Genomic DNA, 22,542 nt, shown 5'->3' with positions numbered 1-22,542 from the left:
TCCATTCAATTCCCCCTTTTTAATAATGTATGAAGAGAAAATGCAAGCAGACCAAGAGGCATCATTTTTCAAGTGCAGTTCACTGTGTTCTGAAAAAATAAAGTGAAGTATGAATGTGTAAGTGTACCAAGTGCCTTGATTTATATTTGAATATAATCTATTTTAGTAAAGAAATCATGAAAGTGTATTATAGGACCACGCAGCAAGAAATGGGGAGGAAGAAAAATCTTTTTTTTCTGCCTCTTCTTTTCTCTTCCTTCTCTCATCCACCCACTGCAGTAACTGTCTTCCTCTTTTTCTCTTCCTCCAGGTCCGCCTTCTGTACTGCTCCCTGGAAGAGGCTGAGCTCATTTTCCGGGCAGCTTGGGCAGCGGGTCAGGCCGGGCCCAGCCATATGTGGTTTGCTGTGGGACCAGCCCTATCCGGGTTGGGTCTGGAGGGGCTTCCAAAGGCTTTGTTTGCCATCCGGCCACAGGGGTGGAGGGATGAGCCACGCAGGTACGAACCCAGGATTTAAAATATCAGGGGTTCACAGGCTGCGGGGGCTTCAAACAGGGCTTCTGCGGGTTCAATGAATCTGTGGATAAGGTTAAATGTGTTGCATTTGACTCTTAAGTGTTCTCATCCATGTCTGGCTCTGTAATACTAAAACACACAGCATACTTGCTGAAAGACAAATCTCTATGGGAATCATTGGCATGCCCTTAAACAGCCCTCATCATTAATTCATAAAGTTCAAATCTTAGCCAGTTTTAATTACTACTAATGATCTCCCGAGCCCCTCCTGTTTGTTGTCCATCTGCTATTGGCCATATAATCCATAAATATGTCATTTCCACTGCTATGTCGATGACACACAGCTCTACCTGGCATAGTTTGGCTTTGATTCATGTAAAACCAGGTCAGAACAGTACAAGATATTAGTTTGTGTCAACTCTTCAACTGTTATGTGAAGTGCTAACACAAAGCCTGATTAAAGTCTTCTTTCACCCTCCATGGTGAAAGAAAAATTGACAAGACACTGAAGCCACATAAGGATGTGTCATATTTGTTGACAATGCTACTAGCTCAACCTAGTACCTGATTTGCATACTGAGATTTGATCAGATACTCCACTGAATCAAAGTAATTAGTATGCCTCTTATTACCAATGCCTCATGATTACATGACATTATCCAGACAACCCTTTTTAGAAACAGAATGAAAGTGAACACCAGATGCAGTGAGATCTGTCATATCCACTACACACCGGACACCAGACATCCATGCACTTTGTTTTGTGGGCTTGATCTGATTGGTCAGTCACAGTCTTTGAAGAAAGGAAAAAGAAAAATACATTTTATTATGTCTGGAAAATTAAAGATGGATAGTAATATTTTAAGGCTTTTACAGAGACCTGAATTTTACCTAACTTCAGTCATAGAGTCATGTTTACTCTTTTCTGTTTATTAGAGATCTAAAATACATCTAAATGGTAAACAACCACTGCGACTAAAATTGAATTAAATCTGGTTTGAAAGTGAAATTTAATAGATGTTTCAATTCTGTGTGAAATTGTTGTGATCTGCTGCACAACACTGACTCCCGATACACAGATTAATATTAAGCCTCAGTTGAAACCTATTGTCCCTATCCTGTTGGGGCTGTCCGTTAGTTGATGGAGTAGTGCTGGTTTACAACAAGAATAATCAAGAGGAGTGTTGACGAGGATGAAATGTCCTTTCAAACAAATTTTGATTAAAAAAAAAAACAGCCTTTTTTTCCATACAGCTTTCCAATGACCTGAAAAGATGTCTTGTTTTTTTAATCTCAACATGTGGATATCCACCTGGATCTATGTTTTTATATTCGCAGTAAAACTTTAACATTTATGGTCTGCTCAGTTTGATGCTTTTTACGTGTTGCAGTGGAACAAGTGCAAAGCTTCACTCACGTAAAAAATTCTAGGTTTTTTTTCTGTTTTTATAACACATCCCATTCTAAGAGCATTCATGTCTATACTCTGTGAAAAACCTTTATTTTTGGTGTAATATGATTTTCCAAACAGCTCCTATGTGAAAATCCCCAAATCAGTAAAACCTTGAGTAAAATGACAAAATTGCTCAAATGTTAAAGCACATCAATTAGTGCTGCTACTGTACTGCTGATCCTTGTTAAAATGTTACATTTCTTTAATTAGGAATCTGTAGCTAAAGACTTTTACCTCATTTTGTGATCCTATATAAAGTATATGTTATGTTTCAGCAGACTGCTTCTAGTGCTGAAACTTTATGCATTATCAATTTTGTAGTTTCTTTTCTCTCTGCTGAATTGAGAATTCATTGAGTTTTTCTGTACGAAGCCTTGAAGATGGAGAAACCTTATGATTAAAAAATACATGAGAAGATAAATATTCTTCTCTTCATCCCTGAAAAGCACACTTTTTGCACATGAGTACACAGTTTAATTTTACAACCACCTGCATGTTCATCAATCAAAAAAAATCAATCAAAATTTATTTATATAGCACATTTTTTAGACCGAGGTACACCAAAGTGCTTTCCAGTAAAATCGCAGTACAAATAAAATCACAATAAAATATAAATTACAAATATATAAAATATAAGATAATTACATAATCTAAATACAGAGCCAGATGTAAATTACCCTAATTCGCCTTAAATGCCAGATCAAACAAATACGTTTTTAAACGTGATTTAAAAGACTGAATGGAATCTGACGCGTGAATATGAAGAGGGAGAGTATTCCATAGCCTGGGTGCAGCAACGGCAAAGGCACGGTCTCCTCTGGTCTTCAGCCGAGACCTAGGTTGCACCAAGAGCAGTTGGCCCGATGATCTTAGTGCTCTCTGAGGGCTGTACAGACAGAGGAGATCAGCTAAGTAGTCAGGTGCCATATTGTTTAAAATTTTATAAGTAAACAATAGAATTTTAAAATCAATTCGATATTTGATAGGAAGCCAGTGTAAATTTTTCAGAACAGGGGTGATAGAGTCAAACTTTCTAGTGCCGGTCAAGAGACGTGCTGCGGCATTCTGGACCAGCTGCAGACGCTGCAGAAGAGAAGATTGTAGACCCAAGTAGAGTGAGTTACAATAGTCCAGTCTTGACGTAATGAAAGCATGAATGAGTTTCTCCATATCTTTGTGTGGTATGTAGGGTTTAGCCTTAGAGATTAGGTGTAGTTGATGAAAGCTAGTTTTCACCACAGTAGAGACCTGTTTGTCAAGTTTGAAGGAACTGTCCATGAAAACTCCAAGATTCCTGGCAGTATCAGTAAGGTAGTTAGCAACAGGCCCAAATGTGTCAGTCAATTGTCCCAGAGGCATATTTCTGTCAAAAACAATAATTTCTGTCTTCTTTCCATTTAAAGTAAGAAAGTTACGTGATAACCAGTCCTTGACATCACTCAGACAGTCAAACAGAGGATGTGGTGAGGATAAAGCATCCCCAGTCAGGTGAAGGTAGATTTGAATATCATCAGCATAACAGTGAAAAGAGACATTGTGTTTTTCAAAAATGATGATGATTCATGATGCACTCTCTGTAAGAATGACCTGATCTCTTCACTGGGATCATAACATTTACATCCAATCTAATCGAAATAAATTGACCGAGTGTATCCAGGTGAAAGATACAATTCTCTATTGATTTTTCTTTATTACCTTTAAACTCATGTCTGCCGCACCTCATAATGTGAAATGTGTGGTGGTTCTAACTCTTTATATAGTTCAATTATGCAAATATAAAATTTAGTTGCAACATAAATCCAAACAAGGTCAAAGAGATTTCCCTGGATACAAAACATTTTACACAACATGACGACACAGCCTTCAATGTGATTCCATATATCACCTGGAGAATGTTCACTTCACTCGCCATCTTTCTACCTTCACTGTCTACCAGTCATCTTGGCTCCTGTGAAATCCAGGATCCTTTTCTACCTTTTCAGTCAGTTTTTTTAATGTATCGTGTCACTGTCCTTGTAAAATGTACGCCCAGACTAGAAGGACAGTCCAAGTGAGCAGTTCACTTGTCACCACTTCCAGTGGCAGAGTTCATACTGAAACAGGTGCTGCATCCCAAGAACGAGGCTACATATGTTATAAGATGTACATGGAGTGGCTATTCTGACTGTCTAAATCCTATTAATCCATTCTCCAACATAAAGATTACAATGTAGAACGAATGTTTATAATTTCATTTCAACTAGTTACCACACATATTGCACTACAGTTACAGAGTCGAAAAGACAAGTGCATTAAGTTAAGGTTAACATGCACTTCACTCATATACACATGGCGAGGCTGCCATATCGGCCAGCACCAGTAGGGAGTAGATGAAGTGTCTTGCCCAAGGACACAACGACAGAGACTGTCCGAGCCGTGGCTCGAACCGGCGACCTTCCAATTACAAGGCGAACTCCCAACTCTTGAGCCACGATCAAGATTTACATTAAATATTGAAAACAGCTCCATACTAAACGAAGCCCATCTTCCTTGATATCTAGTGTGAGGTTTCTACCTGGATGGAGTGAGCAATCATCATGGTTTCCGCTCAGTGATTAGTAATTGAAGCCTGGAGCTGAGTGTTTACACTGTTGCCATGTTTCAATTATTGGATGCACTATATATGTCTTCTCCAGTTGTATATGGAATGAATCTGAAAAATAACCCCGTCACTATATCGGTGTTTATGCGTTTGATACTTTTGAGTGTTTTCCACACTTCTGCTGCTGCTTATGATGGATATTTCATAGAGCTTTTCTAAATACCAAAAGTATTATTTGATAATCCATTCAACAAAGAAATGTTATCATTGTACAACTCGCAAATCATTTACTTTGTAATTCATGGCCACAAAAAGCGCTGTCACTGTAGCTATGATATGGTTGACATTGCTGCAAAATTTAGAAAATTTAAACCCAAAAAAGAGATGACAGAAATGCAAAAATGGAGGACGTAAAAATCCTAATGACTGGGATGTGAGCAGAAGACCAACTGCACTGTCATTCTGTATTAGTCACAAAGGAATTTATTATATCAGCGCTGACAAGCAACTTAGGAAAATTATAAAAGTACTAAGAGGCTGTGAAGTACAGAGAAAGAGCAGCCACTGGCCCTGTGAAGGGTTCACTTCAAAGGGTGAGCCACAAAAGGATTTGTGGCTATTGTACGGATACTGAAGTTGTAAATTCTGTGAACTGTCCTTGATAACATTCTTGACTTTACATTAGCTCATCACAGCAACCTGTTTCACAGAAACCAAGAGCCGGACACTTTAGAGGTCATCCATCCTTCCAATTCAGGGTCGCAGGGAGCTGAAGCCTATCATATAGCAATGGGCAAGAGGCAGTGACTAGACAGGTCACCAGTCCATTACAGGGCTAACACAGAGAGCCAGTCATCCAAGGCCACCAATCACTAGTTAACTTAACTTGACATTTTTTGAATTGTGAGAGAAAGCCAGACTACGAGGAGAGAATCCACCCAGTCAGTGGGACAACTCCACACAGAAAGGCCCCAGCTGCTGTGAGGTGATGGTGTTAACCACTGCAACCTCTGCTGCCCTCAAAGGAGATGTATTGTTTTAAAATAATGTGTATTCCACATGTCACAGAGAAATACATTATTGCAGTCGGCACATGGACAAAAACTGTTGCTGGTTCAAAGCATTAAAAAAAATGTTAATTCTGAAATACAGTATGTCTCATAGATGAGAAGATTGTTTATGATATTTAACAGACCAGTGGGTGATTATTAAAGCCTACATTCTTTACCCCCCATGAGTGTGTTAGCCCCGAAAGGTCTAAAGCCATGACTCTCTGTTAGAGACGCGTACAGCTGGAGACTGTTGAGTAGTCACTCCTCTTATACTTGTTTGAACTGTGCTTGAAATCTTCTGCCTCAGGTGCATGCATAATCAGTTCATGGTAATGTAAAGTCTATGTTGGCAAGTTTCTGTGGTCATATAAAAAATGAGCAGGCCGAGGCCCTAAGTCTTACAAAACTCACATCACAGGGTCATGGGAAGTTCAGGATGTGGAAAGTAAAATGAAGACCTGACCTAAAACATCGATAATAACTGCATATCAAAAATCTGACCCTGTCTTGAGGAAAAACAGGTTTTTAATGCAAATCATTTAAAAAAAATAGCATAATAATAGAAAGTTAACACTTGGACCACATTAAAATTTTTAAACATATTTAAATCGTTAAAGAAAGAGTGATGGCTACAAAACTGTCCTGCTCACCAGCTTTTTTAAAGTGGTAATTTGCAGAATTATGGAAATGCTTTATGAAGCTGGCAGCATTCACATTTCGTGCTCGATTGGTAGAAGGCCTTGTCATCAAGACTAGAGCAAGATGTACTGTTTATTTTACATAATATGTTGATGCATGCTCAATCATCCAGGTAAGGAACTCCCAAAAAGTTGATTCTGTTCATTTGGATGTAACATTTTCAGTAGGAGAAACGTTTCATCACTCTTTAAGTGACTTGTTCAGTCTGAAGTAGTCTTCATCAACTTTTGGGGATTTAGTATTTAGTATTTATTTATTTATTGTCATTGTCAAGAACAATGAAATTGCGTTTGGGGCTTCCATACAACCCAAAAAAAAGAAGAAAATAATAAATACCCCTTAAAACCCAAGTGTACATATTTAACCCAGTGTGACTCCAATGCAATAAGACAATCCTTAGCAATAATGTTCGTAGAAATTCAGACAAAGACCTGAGAAACATGACAAAATACAACAATGCAACCCATTCAATATTATTGTACTGTGAGATATGATATCAGATATGATAGTTATCTATTTAAGAAAGAGGGGGGGGGCAGGAGGGGGAAGAGAATAAAGATATGATGCACCAATGCAGACCAGTTCATTGCTATTAAGAAGTTGGATATGGTTATTGTCCGTGAGAGGGGGGCAGAGAGTTCAGGAGCCTCACAGCCTGTGGATACAGGCTGTTGGCCAGTCTGGATGTTCTGGCCTGTATAGACCTGTACCTTCTCCCTGAGGGCAGCAGATGGAAAAGGTGGCGCGCAGGGTGATGTTGGTCCCGCAGGATACTGTGCACCCTCCTCAGACAGCGAGTGGGGAAGATATTACTGATCTCTGGCAGACTTGTTCCAATAATTCTGCCAGCTTCTTTCACCACCCGCTGGAGTGCTTGCTGATCGGCCTTGGTGCAGCTGGGGAACCACACTAGAAATCCATACGTCAGAACGCTGCTGATGGCACAGTTGTAGAAGTTCAACATCAGAGATCTGGGAATGTGTGCGCTCCGCAGTCTCCTCAGGTAGTAGAGGCGCTGTTGGGCCTTCCGTACAACTGAGGTGATATGGTTGCCCCAGGACAGGTCCTCGGTCACAGTTACCCCCAAGAATTTAAAACTGCTCACCCTCTCCACCGCCTCACTGCCAATGAAGAGAGGCAGATGGTTGTTATGACCCCTCTCCGGAAATCTACAATGATCTCCTTGGTCTTTTTGGTGTTTAAGACCAAGTTATTGTCGTGGCACCATGACTCTAGTTGTTGCACCTCTGTCCTATAGTTTGTCTCATCATTGTTGGATATAAGTCCGAGCACTGTAGTGTCATCTGCAAACTTAACAATGAGATTGGACGCGCAGGAGGAAATACAGTCATGGGTGAAGAGAGTGTATAGCAGAGGGCTCAGAACACACCCCTGAGGGGCACCGGTGTTGACCACAAGGGTGGAAGAGGTGTTCTTACCCACTCTGACACCATAATAAATAACAGCATTCTGTGTGATAGGATGTAAGACGTGGCAGTTGTTGTTTTTTAATGCAAGTTACAAATCAGTGTTGACTTTACAGCCACATTAAAAGCTGTGCCTTTTGCTGCAGGAAAGCTTCCAGCAGATCAAAGTCTGATCTATTATTAAATTTTCCTTAGACAAAGAGCGAGTCTGCTAATATTTATTAAGTCAAACTGAGAATACTTGACACACAAATAAATTTAGAAACTGGATATTCAGTTTTTTTATTGAAGTTGTGCTTGGATTGGCTTGTTATCAGCTGTTTTATTATGCCTTTCTGTCACTAGGACATTCATCAGCTGCTTGACTACAAACTGACTTACAATGTCCAGAGTGACATCCAAGCACATTTATAAAGTAGCCTTTATAACACTGCTTACCTCATTAAAGTTACGATCTCTATGATTCTACTGGAATTCAAGCTATGTAGGAGTAGAAAGATTTCCACTAGATGTAGGTTAGACACTTCAGACACCAAAAACAGAAATGCAGAGCTAAACAACGGCACTAAATGGCTACATTCCTTTGCAAGGAAAATTCCCTTCATATGATGAGTGAACTGAGTGTGATAGTTGTGATAGTTTTCTGAGACCATCAAACAGGCTTATATTTTTTTTTCTATTTCAGTGTATTTAAATAAGAAAAAAACCAGCACCTCTTGCTTGAACATGTGCAAAAGGATTCTAGAAGTTGAAATTTAAAAAAAAAAGAGTTCTTTATTATTTTGGAAGGTGTATATTTTCTCATGTCTACCTGATAAATATGTCATGGAATAATCTCTTTTGCCCTGGTAGCTTGATCTAATGTAATTCAATTAATCTGCAAAAGACTAAGAAACGAAATCTTTTCTGGTATGAGTAATATTTGTACACAATATAGGGTGGAGAAAGCAAATAAGTAAATAAAATAATCAAATAAATCTACTTGGTTATATTAGTCCAGTGGGATTACAATGGGTCATCAGGGAGGCTAATCATCTAGAGACAACCTGAACTGAATATTAAATGGTCAAATCAGCACAACTGTTTCCCACAATACTGAAAAAAACTGTACACATTCCAGCTTACCTAGTGGAGGAGTCATCTATTTTGTGAATTCACATTCATTATTTCAGGTTGTCATATGCATTTGAGTAGTTTTTCAAGCTTAAATCTCTGTCCTCTCCAGTATCTGTGCATTTCCTGGGACCCCATCAGGTAAAAAAAAAGACCTTTAAAACGAATCTAGTCTCTCGGTCTCATGTTGTTCTCTTTGTAATCCTACAGGCGTATTGCCAAAGGTGTTTCTGTCCTCACCCATGGGGCAATGGCTCTGCGGAGGGACCAGGGAGCCACCAGCCGAGCGCAGTACGCTGGCAACTGTCAGAGCGACGGCAACCAGACCCATCGAGTGCCAGACAGAATCAAGTAAGTGGCAGGAAGCGCGAGGGACAGAGGGTGACTTTGAAGTTTGCTGTATGTGAGAATCTAATGTGACTGGCATCAGAGTGAACAAGCAAACAGTGCAACGGCATGGAAAGGCAAATAGTTGCCAACAGTTTTAATCAAATGTCCTCATTCAAAGCAAACCCAGAGAGCTGAGTCATTCTGGCCTGAAAACAGCTGCTTTGTTTTTATAGCAACATTTTACAGATGGATAAACTCCACATAGAAAATCCATGTTTTCACTGCTGGTTTCATTCTGCATTTGTTAATGCTAAAGATTTACTTCGCAAATCAGCCACAACATTAAAAACACTGACAAGTGAAGTGAATAATATTGATCATCTCATTACAATGCAATATGCTGCTGGGAAATCTTTGGCCCTGGCATTCATACTACTTTGACACATAAGATCTGTCTAATTGTCTGTTAGAGCTCAAGGACACTCATTCCAAAGACCACTCACTGACACTGGTGCCAGCAGCCTCCCCCAGCACGACAATGTGCACTGTCACACTACCAGAGCCACTGAGAAATAGCTCAGGGAACAGCACGAAGAACCCAAGGCATTTAGACGGCGTCCAAACTACCCAGAACCCAAAACCGATCAGGACCCGCCAAAATAAGACCAATCCACAGAGGCCCCAGACCGCAGCCCACACGACCCACAGGACTTGCTGACACTGTCACAGTGCCAAAAATCACAAGACACCCCCATGGATCATTTACCCATGCCCCAAAGAGTCAAAGGCTGACCTATTAGGTCTTTTAGTTTAGTGACTGATTGGAGTGCATTGCAATCATGCTGTCAAGCAAACATTGTTTTTGCTTTGCATTGACCATTAAATTGCATAATGAAGGAACGTGCAAATAGTTGACTGATTTAGCAACTGTGCAACATCGTTCTCAGTCTTAGTCCATTAGTGCTCCTTTATTCTGTATGACTGAATTGATGCAGTTGTTTATTTAAAAACGGGCTGTTTGTTTCAAGACAAAACTTAAATATGTGAGAGCTTCACTAATGTAAGAAAACAATTGATAGATTTGTGGGGAGTATTTTGAGTTGTGCACTGCTGATGTTGAAACTACTGCTTGGTGCTTAAAACACCAGCTAATAATGATATTAAAATACTGAAAACCTTTTCAGATGCTTTTAAAAGTCTGTTTATATGCAGATTAAAACCTAATATATTTTCTCCAGTGTTTAGTGGAAAGTCTTGACTCAGACTCAAGTTCGTTAAGTTCAGTCAGATGACTTCCATTTGAAATGGTTCATTACAATTCATTTAGAAGAAAAAAAAAAAAAAAGAAAAAAAAGAAATGGTTCATTACAGCAGCAGAGTATAGTTAGTTTGGTAGTTATAGAGAGTTTGGTTTATCACACGCAGATATGTTACAAATAACATTTGAGTGTGATGGTGGACGCTGATTGATGTCAGGCAGCAGATGCAGGGCAGCAGTAATACTTACATGTCCGATGGAGGAGGAGGAATGTTTTCAGCTTACACAGACTGCCATATTGATGTCTGTTTGGTATATTTTGTGAGGAGAGTGAGGTGTAGTATTGTACCCTGTGTCACACAAATGGCTGCATTTCTAGTTTGACTGTGAATATACTGACATTAGGTGCAATGGATGAGTTGACAAACTGGTTATAACCAAATTTACCATTTGCATTTAGGACAGTTTGCCCTTCACAATCAGGGAGACTTTAAATATGTGAAGCAAAGAAATAAAATAGCAGAAGTCCAACTTTTAACTACAAGCTTGTTTGACTGCTCCTGCTCTTTGGCACAGTTCCCTCTGGGAACTGTGTGGTGGAGTTGGGTTTTACTCTCAGCTGTGTCAGAGCTACAGAAACCGTCTGGTAACTACTGCTACTGTATGCTTGTTAATTGTGTGCAGCTGTATTGCATTCACAAATTAACTGCTATTAACTGTAACACTTAAAGACCTTCTCCATCTGTATAGTGTTCTTTCAAGGGCACAGACCATCATTTTGACCCTTACCATCTTTTACAACGTGGAGTTCCAGATGGTTCCATCTTTGTAATGCCAAAAGAAAGTCATTTGTTCCGTCGGCTATTGGTTTTTAAACAGATTTTGAACATTTCCCCTCAAGGTTTATATACTGTTGTACACTTGGATCTAGTATTGTTTGTGGATGGATGAATGGGTGGATGGATGGTGTTGGTATGCTGTCTGCAAAGCCAAAGTCCCCAGAGTGCATTTAAATTGCATGCTAATCAAGACGAGTGAAATATATGCATGGAAAGCAGTTGGTGTAGTCATAAGTACAAAAACAATGTATTAATATTGTGTAAGTATTGAGCGAGAATACTAAATGAGTTGTGGCTGTGTCTTCATCACCAGCTGTTTCTCATATCTCGTGCCTCTGTCACAGCAAAATGTGTTGCTGGTATTAAATACTCCAAAGTTCATTTTTGGATAGTTTGTAAAAAAAAAAATTGTAATGTCGGACTGTCTGGGGATATTTTTTTTCTCAACGCCGTAAAACTGCAAAAGATGCAGTTACAAACATTTACAGGTGTTTGAGATCAAAATGATGGTAACAATGGAATTTGTGACTCTGACACTTTGAGAATGGGTTTGTTTGTGGCTACCATTTTTAAGCTTTGAATTAGCATCATGGCATCAGGCATCTTGGGTTTTGTCCCCAGTGATGACTTTAATGGGTGCATTACTAAGTCATCAATTAATACTTGTTGGCTTACTGCAGATGCACTGAGCAGAAATAGCTCAGTGAAGGCATCTTGGTAGCAATACTTATACTGTTAACTGCACAGGAAGTCATATTTGTCAGATAATGTTTTAAAAGAAACACAGAAACACTGGATAGGCTCCAGTTCAACAACTCAAAATAGCTAAGCTGTTTATTTGTCCTGTGAAGTTGGGCATTTTTTCATGGACATTTACAGGAAACAACCTTTGCACCCAGCCACTAGTGGCCACTGGAGGAATGACAGTTTTGACACTTCTGAGTTTGCAGGTACAGGTGTCAAGGGGGGTATTAACCCCACCACTTTACTCCCACATTCTGTTTTTTTTTTTTTATATTTGTAACTGCCCATACGAGTTATCATCAATCCAGGTGGTAGCACAGAGCTTTGTAAGCCTTGTGCTCCTTGAGCAAGAAAATGAACTGACAAGTGAACAAAACAAAACAATTCTGCCACATTAACCCAGTGAAACACGAGGCAGGTTTAAGGAGAGACTCAACAATAAGTCTAAATTACAATACTTAACCACAAGAAAGAAAAAGCAGTTGTAGTTTGTACGTATATGACAGATTGATGACAATATCAGGGAAATCTTGCCTGCACAGACGAGCAGATCAACTGCAGATGGATGGTTACCACAGGTTGCCTGCCTGCACTCTTTAATGAAGTGAGCAGGTTCATTTTAAACTCGGCAAAACATTTCATGCCCTTCAGAATCTTGCTCTCCATCAGCAGCAGGGCTGTCTGTCACGCTGACGGGCGCAGAGGCTCATGGGACTCTCATCGAGTGGCAGTGATAGTCCTCGCTACAGCTGCATGAACGACACCTGTAACACATGAAGGGTTTTTCTCTCCGGGGAGATATACACCTTTCCAAAAATATCTCTGCTCTGACTGAAGTGGCACTGCGAAATAAAACGTAACCTGTTTTTAGCTGCTGTGTGGCCTTATTCACATGCAAACAACTTGGGAACACTTAATTGTGAATTAATAGTAATATATGAAAAGCCCACTGGAAATCTTGAAAGCTCAACTTGTCATTTTAGAAGTTAGGGCTGATGAAATCCAATGCAATTCAATACAGTTTAGCTCACATGCAGTTAAACCTACTTTATATACCAAGCTAAACAAGCGACATTTGAGAAGGGGCAAAAAATCTATGTGTAAATCTTTACTGATGGTTAATAAACTGTGCTGTCAGAGATGAGCAGTGCCCACAGATTTACAAATTAAATTTCTTTGCCAGTCGTAAACGGAAAGATTGGTTTGGGAGAAAGAAAAAGAATCCAAATAAATATGTTACACAGTGAAAGCTGTAAAATGACCCTAGCAAAGCACAGTAAGACATCAAATAGACTGTTTGACTATTTAATCTAGATTAAATTCATGTGGTTACAGTTAAAATCCTCCACTTCCTATTTGGAAAAAAATAAACAACTAAATAAATAAATAAAAGCTGTTTGCTCAGTTTGCAGTTACTTCCCATTATTGCCTCTGTGCACAAAACAGTTGGCAAAGAAAAAATGCTCATGATCACCTCCTCAAACCAAACTACGAGGCTCTTCTGAGCAAAGAGCATAAAGTATTTAAATAAATAAAAGTCCAATCATGCTTCTACAGTGAGGATGACGACTGTACTCGGCCTTCAAGGTTATCAAATTCAAAAGAAACCTCCATTAAGACCAGCTTTATTTAATTCTTCACTTTGAATCTTCTTCAGACTAAAACAACTCCAAACATAAATATGTTCTTCACAACACCATTAATGCTACCATTACTATACCGTCATGCTCTGTGCCAGAGAAACAAATAATAAAGCTACATGCTTTTTAAACTACAAGACATGGTGTGGCAGTTGATACCTGTTTTTACTGGTGTAATATTTCCACTGTTGAATTTGTCAACCTTGTCACAAACAGCGCAAAAACACTGATTGAGGAGGATTTTTCAAAACCCCCAGATGACATTCAGTAGGGTGGAAGCAGTGAATAGCCTAAAAGCTGATGAGTGGAAAATGTTTGACCTTGAAATGATATGAATTTGTTTTATATTCAGTTTTTTATCTGTGTTTCGATTCAGAGCCATTATAGGAATAAATGCTCCTTCATGACTGATCGTGCAATCTGTTGTGAAGCACTTTCTGAAAATGCCTCCCGTGCGATGCTTGTTGTTTGCTTTTGTTTTTTTAAAAGCTGCAAAGTAGTGTTACAGTACTCGTACCTTTTTAACCCCTTAATCCCTCGTATGTCATATTTGATACAGTTTTCCTGAGTTTTCTTCTAAATAAATTGCTCAATACATTTTTAAACAATAAATTGCAACAAATGACAGATGTAAGAGATGTAAAACAAATGAAAATTCATATTTGCATTTTTTTTTAATGTTTTGATTTAGCAATTGTCCATTATTAAAGAAATTTGAATTTCCTCGCGGTTATTTCATGGTTCAGGATTTAAACCATGAAATAAATTCATGCTATCTATGTTTTTATACAGAAGGAACCCTTAGCTTTGGGCTTATTAATGGATCTGCACAGCCAAGGTAGGGGAGGGGCTAATTGCATTAAGAGATTTGATTGGGCAATCCAGTGTCGGTAATGAAAATGATCGAATGGGCTGCTGTCAGCATTTGTACGACAGCTGCACAGGGGCCCTTAAAGCCAGCCCATTGGCCCAAAAGTGTGTCAGCCCACTGGGAAAACGGTATGCCAGATTCCCACTCCATGCATAAATTTCTTCTGTGTGGCTGCTGCATTCAGCCAACTCTCATCCTATGAAAAATCAGGTGGGGAAAAAGGATGTTTTGGAGCCGTTTTGCTTCATGACAATCTCCATTAGTCAGTCTTTCTACTCTTTGTTTCTGACAAGTGAGTAAAACACATAATACACAACTATTGCTACAGAGCTGTGTTCATCCAAAAAAGTGAACAACCAGCTGCTTGTGTAGACAGACTTTGCCACACAAATATCAGGATGTGGAGAAAGAAGAAAAGGAGGGGACTGAAAGAAAGGGAACGTGTGAGATGGAAGTTTGGCAGGCAGAGCTGGAAGAGAGTCGAGAGGACGGATGGATGAGGGAAGAGAGAGAGAGTAAATTGAAGATGTAGATGACAGCAGACAAAGGCAGCGATAACGACGATGATGATGGTGATTTGGCTGTCTGCTTGGAAATCATTTTGCAGCTTCCAGCCATCAGATTGCAAACAACAGCAGCAGTGCAGAATGCGAACACGTACAGCACAACAGATCGAGCCATAACAATGACATTCAGTCAGTGCTGTAAACTCACTGGAATACAAAACTTATAAAAAGTTGAAATAAACTACATTTCAAAACATGCCGTGACAAGCAAGACTTTAGCTTTTATTCAAAGATGCGCATTTGTGATAAAGAGTATTAACAATGTCAAAAGATTTGTTTTTCAGCAACTTGAATTTATTCAGCTACAAAGGATTCCAAAAGTAAAAAAAATGGGTAAAAAAATGCCATTTTATTGTCAAACCACCTGCATGAATTTGACTTTAAGAGTTTTATCTGGACAGTCGTTGCACTACATTGGTGTAATCCATTAGGGGTCCATACAGAGCATTCAGATAAATGACAGCAAAGTGGACTTTCCTGGTAAAGTGGTTTGTGACATTTCTGTTAACGCTACAAGCCAAAAGATTCAGTTTACTTGATACCAAAGACTCTATGAAAGACTGTCTGAAATGTTAACCCTGTGCAGTCTTTCAACGCGGGTCGACCCTGCCTGTTGCAAAAAAAGTAACATCCCTGTCAAGGCAAACTGGAAGATAAGGAAAGGCATCTATGAGCTTGTGGGTACTTTGTGATTACTCCTGTATATGCATGCAATCAGGTGCACCCTTCACTCATCACTTCTGGCAACATCCAAAATGATCAAGTCGAGACATGTTTGTGGGTAAATTGTTGCTTCTCAACAGGATGATGATTCCAAAGTGCACATCTTACATCATTTACTTCACACATTCCTGAGAAAAAATTGCATCAACAGCCAAGAATTTCTACATTTTTAGTTTTTTTTTTTCTTCTGATAATTTTGACAAAGGATGCAATTTTTGGAAAAAGCTACCTCTGAGGATTGCAAACCAGTTTTCTTTAGATCACATGGAGCATGGAGGGCCAGCCAGGGTCCTGCTGAGCTAGTGTTTGGCTGGAGTGCAGCATTCCCTACTAACAGTGGGAAGTTACACAATTGTTCAGCCTGATGCCCCGTTTAACAATGTTTTTATTGTTATTATTATTTCTTAATCTATTAAAATGTTAAAATTTGAGAAGATACTGACAAAGCAGATGCAATTAAACAGAAAGTGTGATGAGTAACTTTAACAGCACGATGGGGAGAACAAGTCATGTGTGAAATGCCAAGAAAACAATCTAGTATAGATTGTTTCCATTCATTTATTCACTGATTTATTGTCCCGACTAGGAAATTAGTTTTACAGAAAGGTCTCAAGAAATCGTCCATATATATATATTTTACAAAAATAAAAACAATACTAAATCATAAGACATAGTCCTGCAGTTATAAAAAACACATGACGGTAGGGTTCAGATTTAACATAAACTGATTTAACAAGTGGATGGGGAACAAAGTCTTTTTGGTCTTATTACACTTACTCATGGTGTTCTGTATCTGCAGCCTGAAGGAAGCAGCTGGGTGGGTCTGGCTCTGTGACTCTCCTCAGTCGCTCGGGTCTTTCTACCTGCAGCTCATATATTGCAGGTAGTGGATTCTGTGGGAGGCCTGTTACTTTGCTGCCTGTTGTGCTATCTTTGGTTCTAACATTTCCAAACCGAGCAATAGAGTCATCATTTCTCTACCTACATTAAATATGTGCAACTTACTCAATAATTACAGGCATTGATAGCGATTCTTGACAACTGCCTCCAGATTGGCATCAAATTATTATCAATGACCAATTCAAAGTATTTATATTATAAGATGTTCCACCGATTCAATATATCTACACTTCATATTGGTCTTCAATCGGGGGTGAGAGAACTTTTTGAACTTGATAACCATGTCCTTGGTGTTCTCAGTGTTTAGCCGTAGGTGGGTTTGGTCTCCACCACCGGCCGATGTTTATCTACATCAGTATTAAGCGTGATGATGACTGTGTTGTCTGCAGTTGTTGCTATTTCGAATAATAAAGAATAAAAACACTCAACACATTTTGGGTTAGAATATTTGGCTGATGGGAGTTTTCTAGTCTACTGTGAGTCCCTAAGCCCTCAAGGTGTGTCAAAAGGAGGTGAAGTAAAGTGATGCAAGCATCTTCTGCCCCCTCTCTTTGCTCAGCCTCAGCAGCTGTTGTTATAGTGCCTGACCATTGTACAGTCTTCTACTGCTGTGTCTGTTTTAAAGATACAGTACTGAGAAAATGCACCTGCAGGCTATGGGTTTGTTAATCAATTTACAAACAGTGCAGCGCTTAAACATTACCGTACTTAGTGCTGTAAACAGTACTGTAAGTGACAGTTACAGTGGTTTAAATGCTTTACTGAAGTATGAAGTTGCAATCTTTGTTTACTTAAGTTTCAAATCTTCAAATGATAGAGGCTTCTTTTCAATCTACTATTTTTATCAGTCAGACGCACTGAGCTATTTAACCAGATATACACTGATCAAACGTAACCTTATGAGTACTGACAAATGAAGTAAATAACACTGAAATTGATAAGTGCAGAGATTTAAGCTTTAAGAGTTTGATGAGAGAAAAATTGTAACGGCTAGAAAACTGGGTCAGAGGATCTCCAAAACTGCAGCTCTTTTGGGGTGTTCCTGGTATTAAGTAATCAATATCTGGCAAAAGGAAGAATCTGGTCCAAGGAAGGAACAGTGGTGAACCACCAATGGGCTCACTGATGCACGTGGGGAGAAAAGGCTGGCCTATCCAGTCCCACACATGTTCCACTTTAGCTCCAAAAGCTGAAAAATGTGATGCTAATTCTGATAGAAAAGGTGTCAGAGTACACAGCGCATTGGAATTTTTTGTATATGGGGCTGCAAAGCTGCAGAACAGTCAGGGTGCCCACGCTCACCATTGTCCACTGTTAAAAGCACCAACGATGGCTGCAACAACAATGAACTTCAGACCTGGACCACGGAGCAATGTGGATAGCTGCGCATGTGCGTCGCCTACCTGGGGAACACTTGACACTAGGATGCACTATGGGAAGAGCTCAAGTTGGCAGAGGCAGTGTACTGCTGGGAAACCTTGGGTCCTGCCTTCCACGTTATGTTACTTTGACACGTAGTACCTTCCTAAGCATTGTTGCAGACCGTATATACCCTCTCATGGTGTTCCCTGATGGTTGTGGCCTTGCAGCAGGATAATGCGCACTGCCACAGAATGTAAATGGTTCACAAATGGATTGAAGAGCGCAACAGTGAGTTTGAGGTGTTGTCTTGGCTCACAAATTCCCTAAATCTCAATTCAATTAAGCATCTGTGGAATGTGCTGGACAAACAGTTTTAATCCATGAAGCCCCCACTTCGCAACTTACGGGACTCAAAGGATCTGTTACTAACATCTTGGTGGCAGATATCGCAGCACACCTTTGGGGACCTTGTGGAGTCAATGGGCCAGAGCACAATATTAACCCTCTCAGGCTCAAATTAAACTTTTTTTTGCTAATGCACAACCAAGTCCTGCAGTGGTACTTCTGAGTAAAAAAAACTCATAAAATATGTATGTGGGGTAATCAGGTTGTTAGTTTTTAACTGTTGCAAATCGGCAACACCTGCCTCGAGAGGGTTAAGCAGGTGGCCATAACAGCATACATTAGTACTGAATGAATTACTTGGAGATCTTAGGTTGAGACTATATAGAAGTATTATTGCACAAAAATTCCTTTTGCAATAACCGTATACTGTATATTTGGGGATTTGGAGCATTTCATTTTCATTATTTTTCTAATTTAGAGAGTTTGCTTATTGGTTGGATGAAGCAGAATTGCAGTCTTGGTGGGTTTTTTGGTTTTTGTACAGACCAAACCTGATATACAGCAGGTATACTGTATTTTCATCAATTACAAAAGCTAAATGCTGCTTTTATATTAATGCATGGTGTTGGGTCTGTGTTTCCACAAACCCCGCTAATTCTAGAGACTTATTCATCATGAAGAAAACAAGACAGTCGATCGATCCATTACTTGCACAAGGGAGGCCTCGTCTGTGTCCAGCACGACAAAGAACCCCAAAATGGTGGCCTCCTCTCGCTGCCTTTTATTGACAAACTTCAAACAATAGTTTACAAAGCACCTCCCCTTGCAACCCCCCTTTGGTTACAAAGACAAGGCACTGTATGTAAATGTATACTGTGTGTGTGTGTGTGTGTGTGTGTTATGTGAGAATGTGTGTGTGAGACCTCCTGCTGACCAAAGGGTCATAAACCCAGGAAGCTTACATCAAAAAGAAACAGATCTTTCAGATAGGATGTATCTACAATAAAACCTCCCCCAGCACAGAGTGGCTGGAGAGGTGGTCAGAATCAAAGGAATGGCTTTGATCCTACTGCTTAAACTAAGACTGTACAAATTTAAGAAACACAATGGCAACATTCAACAATTAGACTTAACACATGGGTAATACTAATATATCATAATCCTCACATGGGCTATTTTCCTTTGGGTACTTTTACTTAAAACATTCATTACAAGGGTGGATAGCACATATCAGCTATTTTACAGTTGTACATTTTCAAATGACTTGCTCAGACATGCCCTTAGAGAATCCTCAACTCAATCTGTGATGATAGTCGAGCTCTGTCCCTTGTCTTACCTGTACCCGAAGCAGTACATCGCCACCTGCTCAGCAACTGAATACCAATGAATTAGCCTAAACCTCACTTTATAAAGGCCTAAACTTAAAACTGTCACTTCACCTTTTCCAATAATCAGAATCCTTTTACCAGACTAATGAGGGGGAAAAAGCTACTTTAGCAGGACTGAAAGAAACACTAACTCCTGGCTTTTTAAAAACTCACCCAGGTGAATCCGGGTAAAAGCCAGTCATTCTGAGCATGGCGATTAAAGACACTTCATTCATCTGACATGCAGGGAAAGTAGGAAGGATTGGCTTAAAAAGGATTTAATGCCTTCAGACAGCTGAGACATGCAGTGCATTGTAACTGAATAAGTAAAATGCACAAGTGTGGACTGAGGGGGGGGGTGTCTAGAGGAGGATCGGACAGAAGGGAGACAGTGAGTCGGGAGGACCAGAATAGGACAGCCAGGATGTGTTCTGTCTAATAAGAAAAATCACCGTAAAGGAGCACATCTTTTCCGTTTGACAGTTCTATTTGTGTTTTTCAAATTGCGTGTTGTAATTTTCACTAAATCAAAGCATTAGCTTAAATATAGAAACACAGACAAGCAGAATGTAGGCCATAACATGCAGGCAAGAAGGCAGAAGGGATGGAAGAAAATGGGTACTGTGTTATAAGTAGCTGCCGTTAATTGCAATATAGCGTATTGTTTCTCACTCAAATGATAAAGCTTAATGCAAAAACCTAATGAGATGAAGCCAAAGAGGAAGGTCAGAATAGGAAAAAAGTTGTAGATTTAAAAAAAGGCTGAGAAAGGGAAAACTTAAAGCAGGGGAGGAAGCTGGAAAAAAGAGCATGAGGAAGAAATAAGGCAACGTGAAATACAAACAGGAGAGCAGGAAGAAGATGATGCCAAAAGTGGTGGGAGTAAAGGGAGACAGTGGAGGAGGAAGAGTCAGACTGAAGCTTATCCAGTCACCTCAAACCCTCAGGGGGACTGACTGCTCATCTGGAGCGGAGGAGTGTCATGCCACATGCTCGCTGTCCATCTCACTCTTTAATAACCACTCCACGTGAGCTTGATTAACCACAATCTTTCAGGATAACCGGAAAACCTGTCTAAACTCTCCCCCTGACTTCTGCAAGATTTCAGAAACTGCATCACTTTGTCCTTTAAATCTTCTTAGTTATTTTTTGATCATGCCATCACACAGCAGGTGAGCTTCTGATTACATTAACTAAAGCATTTTACTGTCCTTTTCAAAACTACCGTATATATTCATTTAACACTTAAACCTACAGTGCCAATAGCTAACAGTGGCATTTATGAAGTGTAAACAGTGTAAATAAATCTAAAAATATAGGTGACAAACATGTAGGTTGCTGTCAGATGTACCAGTGACTCACAGTGACTCAACTGAAACAGGAAATGTAATCAGATGAGATCTCTGGGAGCTGGAAGCCAAAGTTACTGTCAAATAAAATCCTAATTAGTGATGTGAGATGGGACTTGTTTGCACAGTTTATGTTGAGGATGAAATCTACACACATTTAATCTGATCAAACTGGTAAAATGTGACTTTATTGCTTTTGCTATCACATGATTTTGCAACCTTTATGCCTCTCAATAAAAAACAATTGCAATGAAAGACAGGAACTGTAATGGAGAAATATCGGGACTTTTCTCATCTGCCATTCCCTGCCTTTCCTTCCCTCCTTTTCACACCTTCTCTTGTTGCTCATCAAGATGTCGACTTGTCACCTTCCCATCTGTCGAGTTTCCTGGTCTCAATTTTGGCAAGGGCTCCCTCTCGTTCGCTCTCCTGGCTCACACATATATTCACTTTCTTTGTTTTAATTATTGGGTGAGACACCTTTCCACCTTTTCCTCTCTGCTGGTTTTCTTTCCTGTTGCACTTTCTCAGCGCTTGTAGTTCCCTCTCTCTATATATATATTTCTTTCCTTTATATTGATAGGTTAACACATATCCCAACAGTATCAGTCAGTATCAATAAATCTGAAATTGTCACTAAAAATGCTTCAATCTGAAGGTTACTGGGAGATTAGAGTCAGAACTAGACAAGAATACACCTGACAAAAGGTGGACCCGTTTAAACCCAAATAAATATCACTTAAAACTGTTTAAACATGAACATGCAACCTTGAACTCTTCTAGACATCAGACATCAAATAACATGGTGTATTTGCCTTAGTGCAAATTCATCTAAAGTGGACTATTTTGGTCCTGTGCTGGGGAATTCTCAGAAATATGTTCCTCGCCCGAGTAGTGCTTTTGAACACAGCATTAACCTTGATTCTTCCTTTAGCTCTCCATTCAGAGCTTGATTTTAAGGAACACCTGAAATCCATTGTTCAGTTTCTCTTGGTGTTGTTTCTCATTCTGGTTGCAGGTATGTGGAAAATGGAACTCTTGAACCATGTTTAGGGAGTTTTCTTTCTGTTGCAATCAGATCCTGGTGTTATAGCCCAGCTCTCTGTTTGGTTGACTAGTGCCTGGTAGTAAGACGAAGTCATCCTTAGCATGAAGTCCATATTGTTGGTTTGTCTGTTAGTTTGCAGTCTTTCATCCACAGTTTTTAAGATATCATGATCAGATTTTGTGTAATGGTAAAAAACAATAACAGCTTGAGTTTGTTGAATTTTGGTGAAAATCAGGTCAAAGTCAGGATGTGAAAATCAGTAAAAACATATCAACAGTTTTTATGGACTGTGTTCAAACTTGACAAGGATACACTAGAGGCCTTGGGGGATATGCGTACCTAGGTTTGCCAAGGATTCA

The 22,542-nt window shown here is 39.5% G+C and overlaps 1 protein-coding gene across 1 annotated transcript in view; it reads left to right on the top strand.

Moving 5' to 3' along the window:
• Positions 1-22,542, top strand: part of grin2da (glutamate receptor, ionotropic, N-methyl D-aspartate 2D, a) — a 145,451-nt gene that overhangs the window by 25,648 nt on the left and 97,261 nt on the right. The window contains exons 4-5 of the mRNA XM_085346875.1: positions 311-498; positions 9,052-9,192. Coding sequence (XP_085203001.1) covers positions 311-498; positions 9,052-9,192 — 329 coding nt within the window. The remainder of the gene's footprint in view (positions 1-310; positions 499-9,051; positions 9,193-22,542) is intronic.

The sequence above is a fragment of the Diplotaxodon limnothrissa genome, linkage group LG22 (assembly GCF_057381915.1).
Source record: "Diplotaxodon limnothrissa isolate DT_005_m linkage group LG22, D_limnothrissa_male_GT1.1, whole genome shotgun sequence".
NCBI lineage: Eukaryota > Metazoa > Chordata > Actinopteri > Cichliformes > Cichlidae > Diplotaxodon > Diplotaxodon limnothrissa.
The sequence above is the reverse complement of the archived record's forward strand: the minus strand, read 5'-3'. Positions and strand labels throughout refer to the sequence as shown.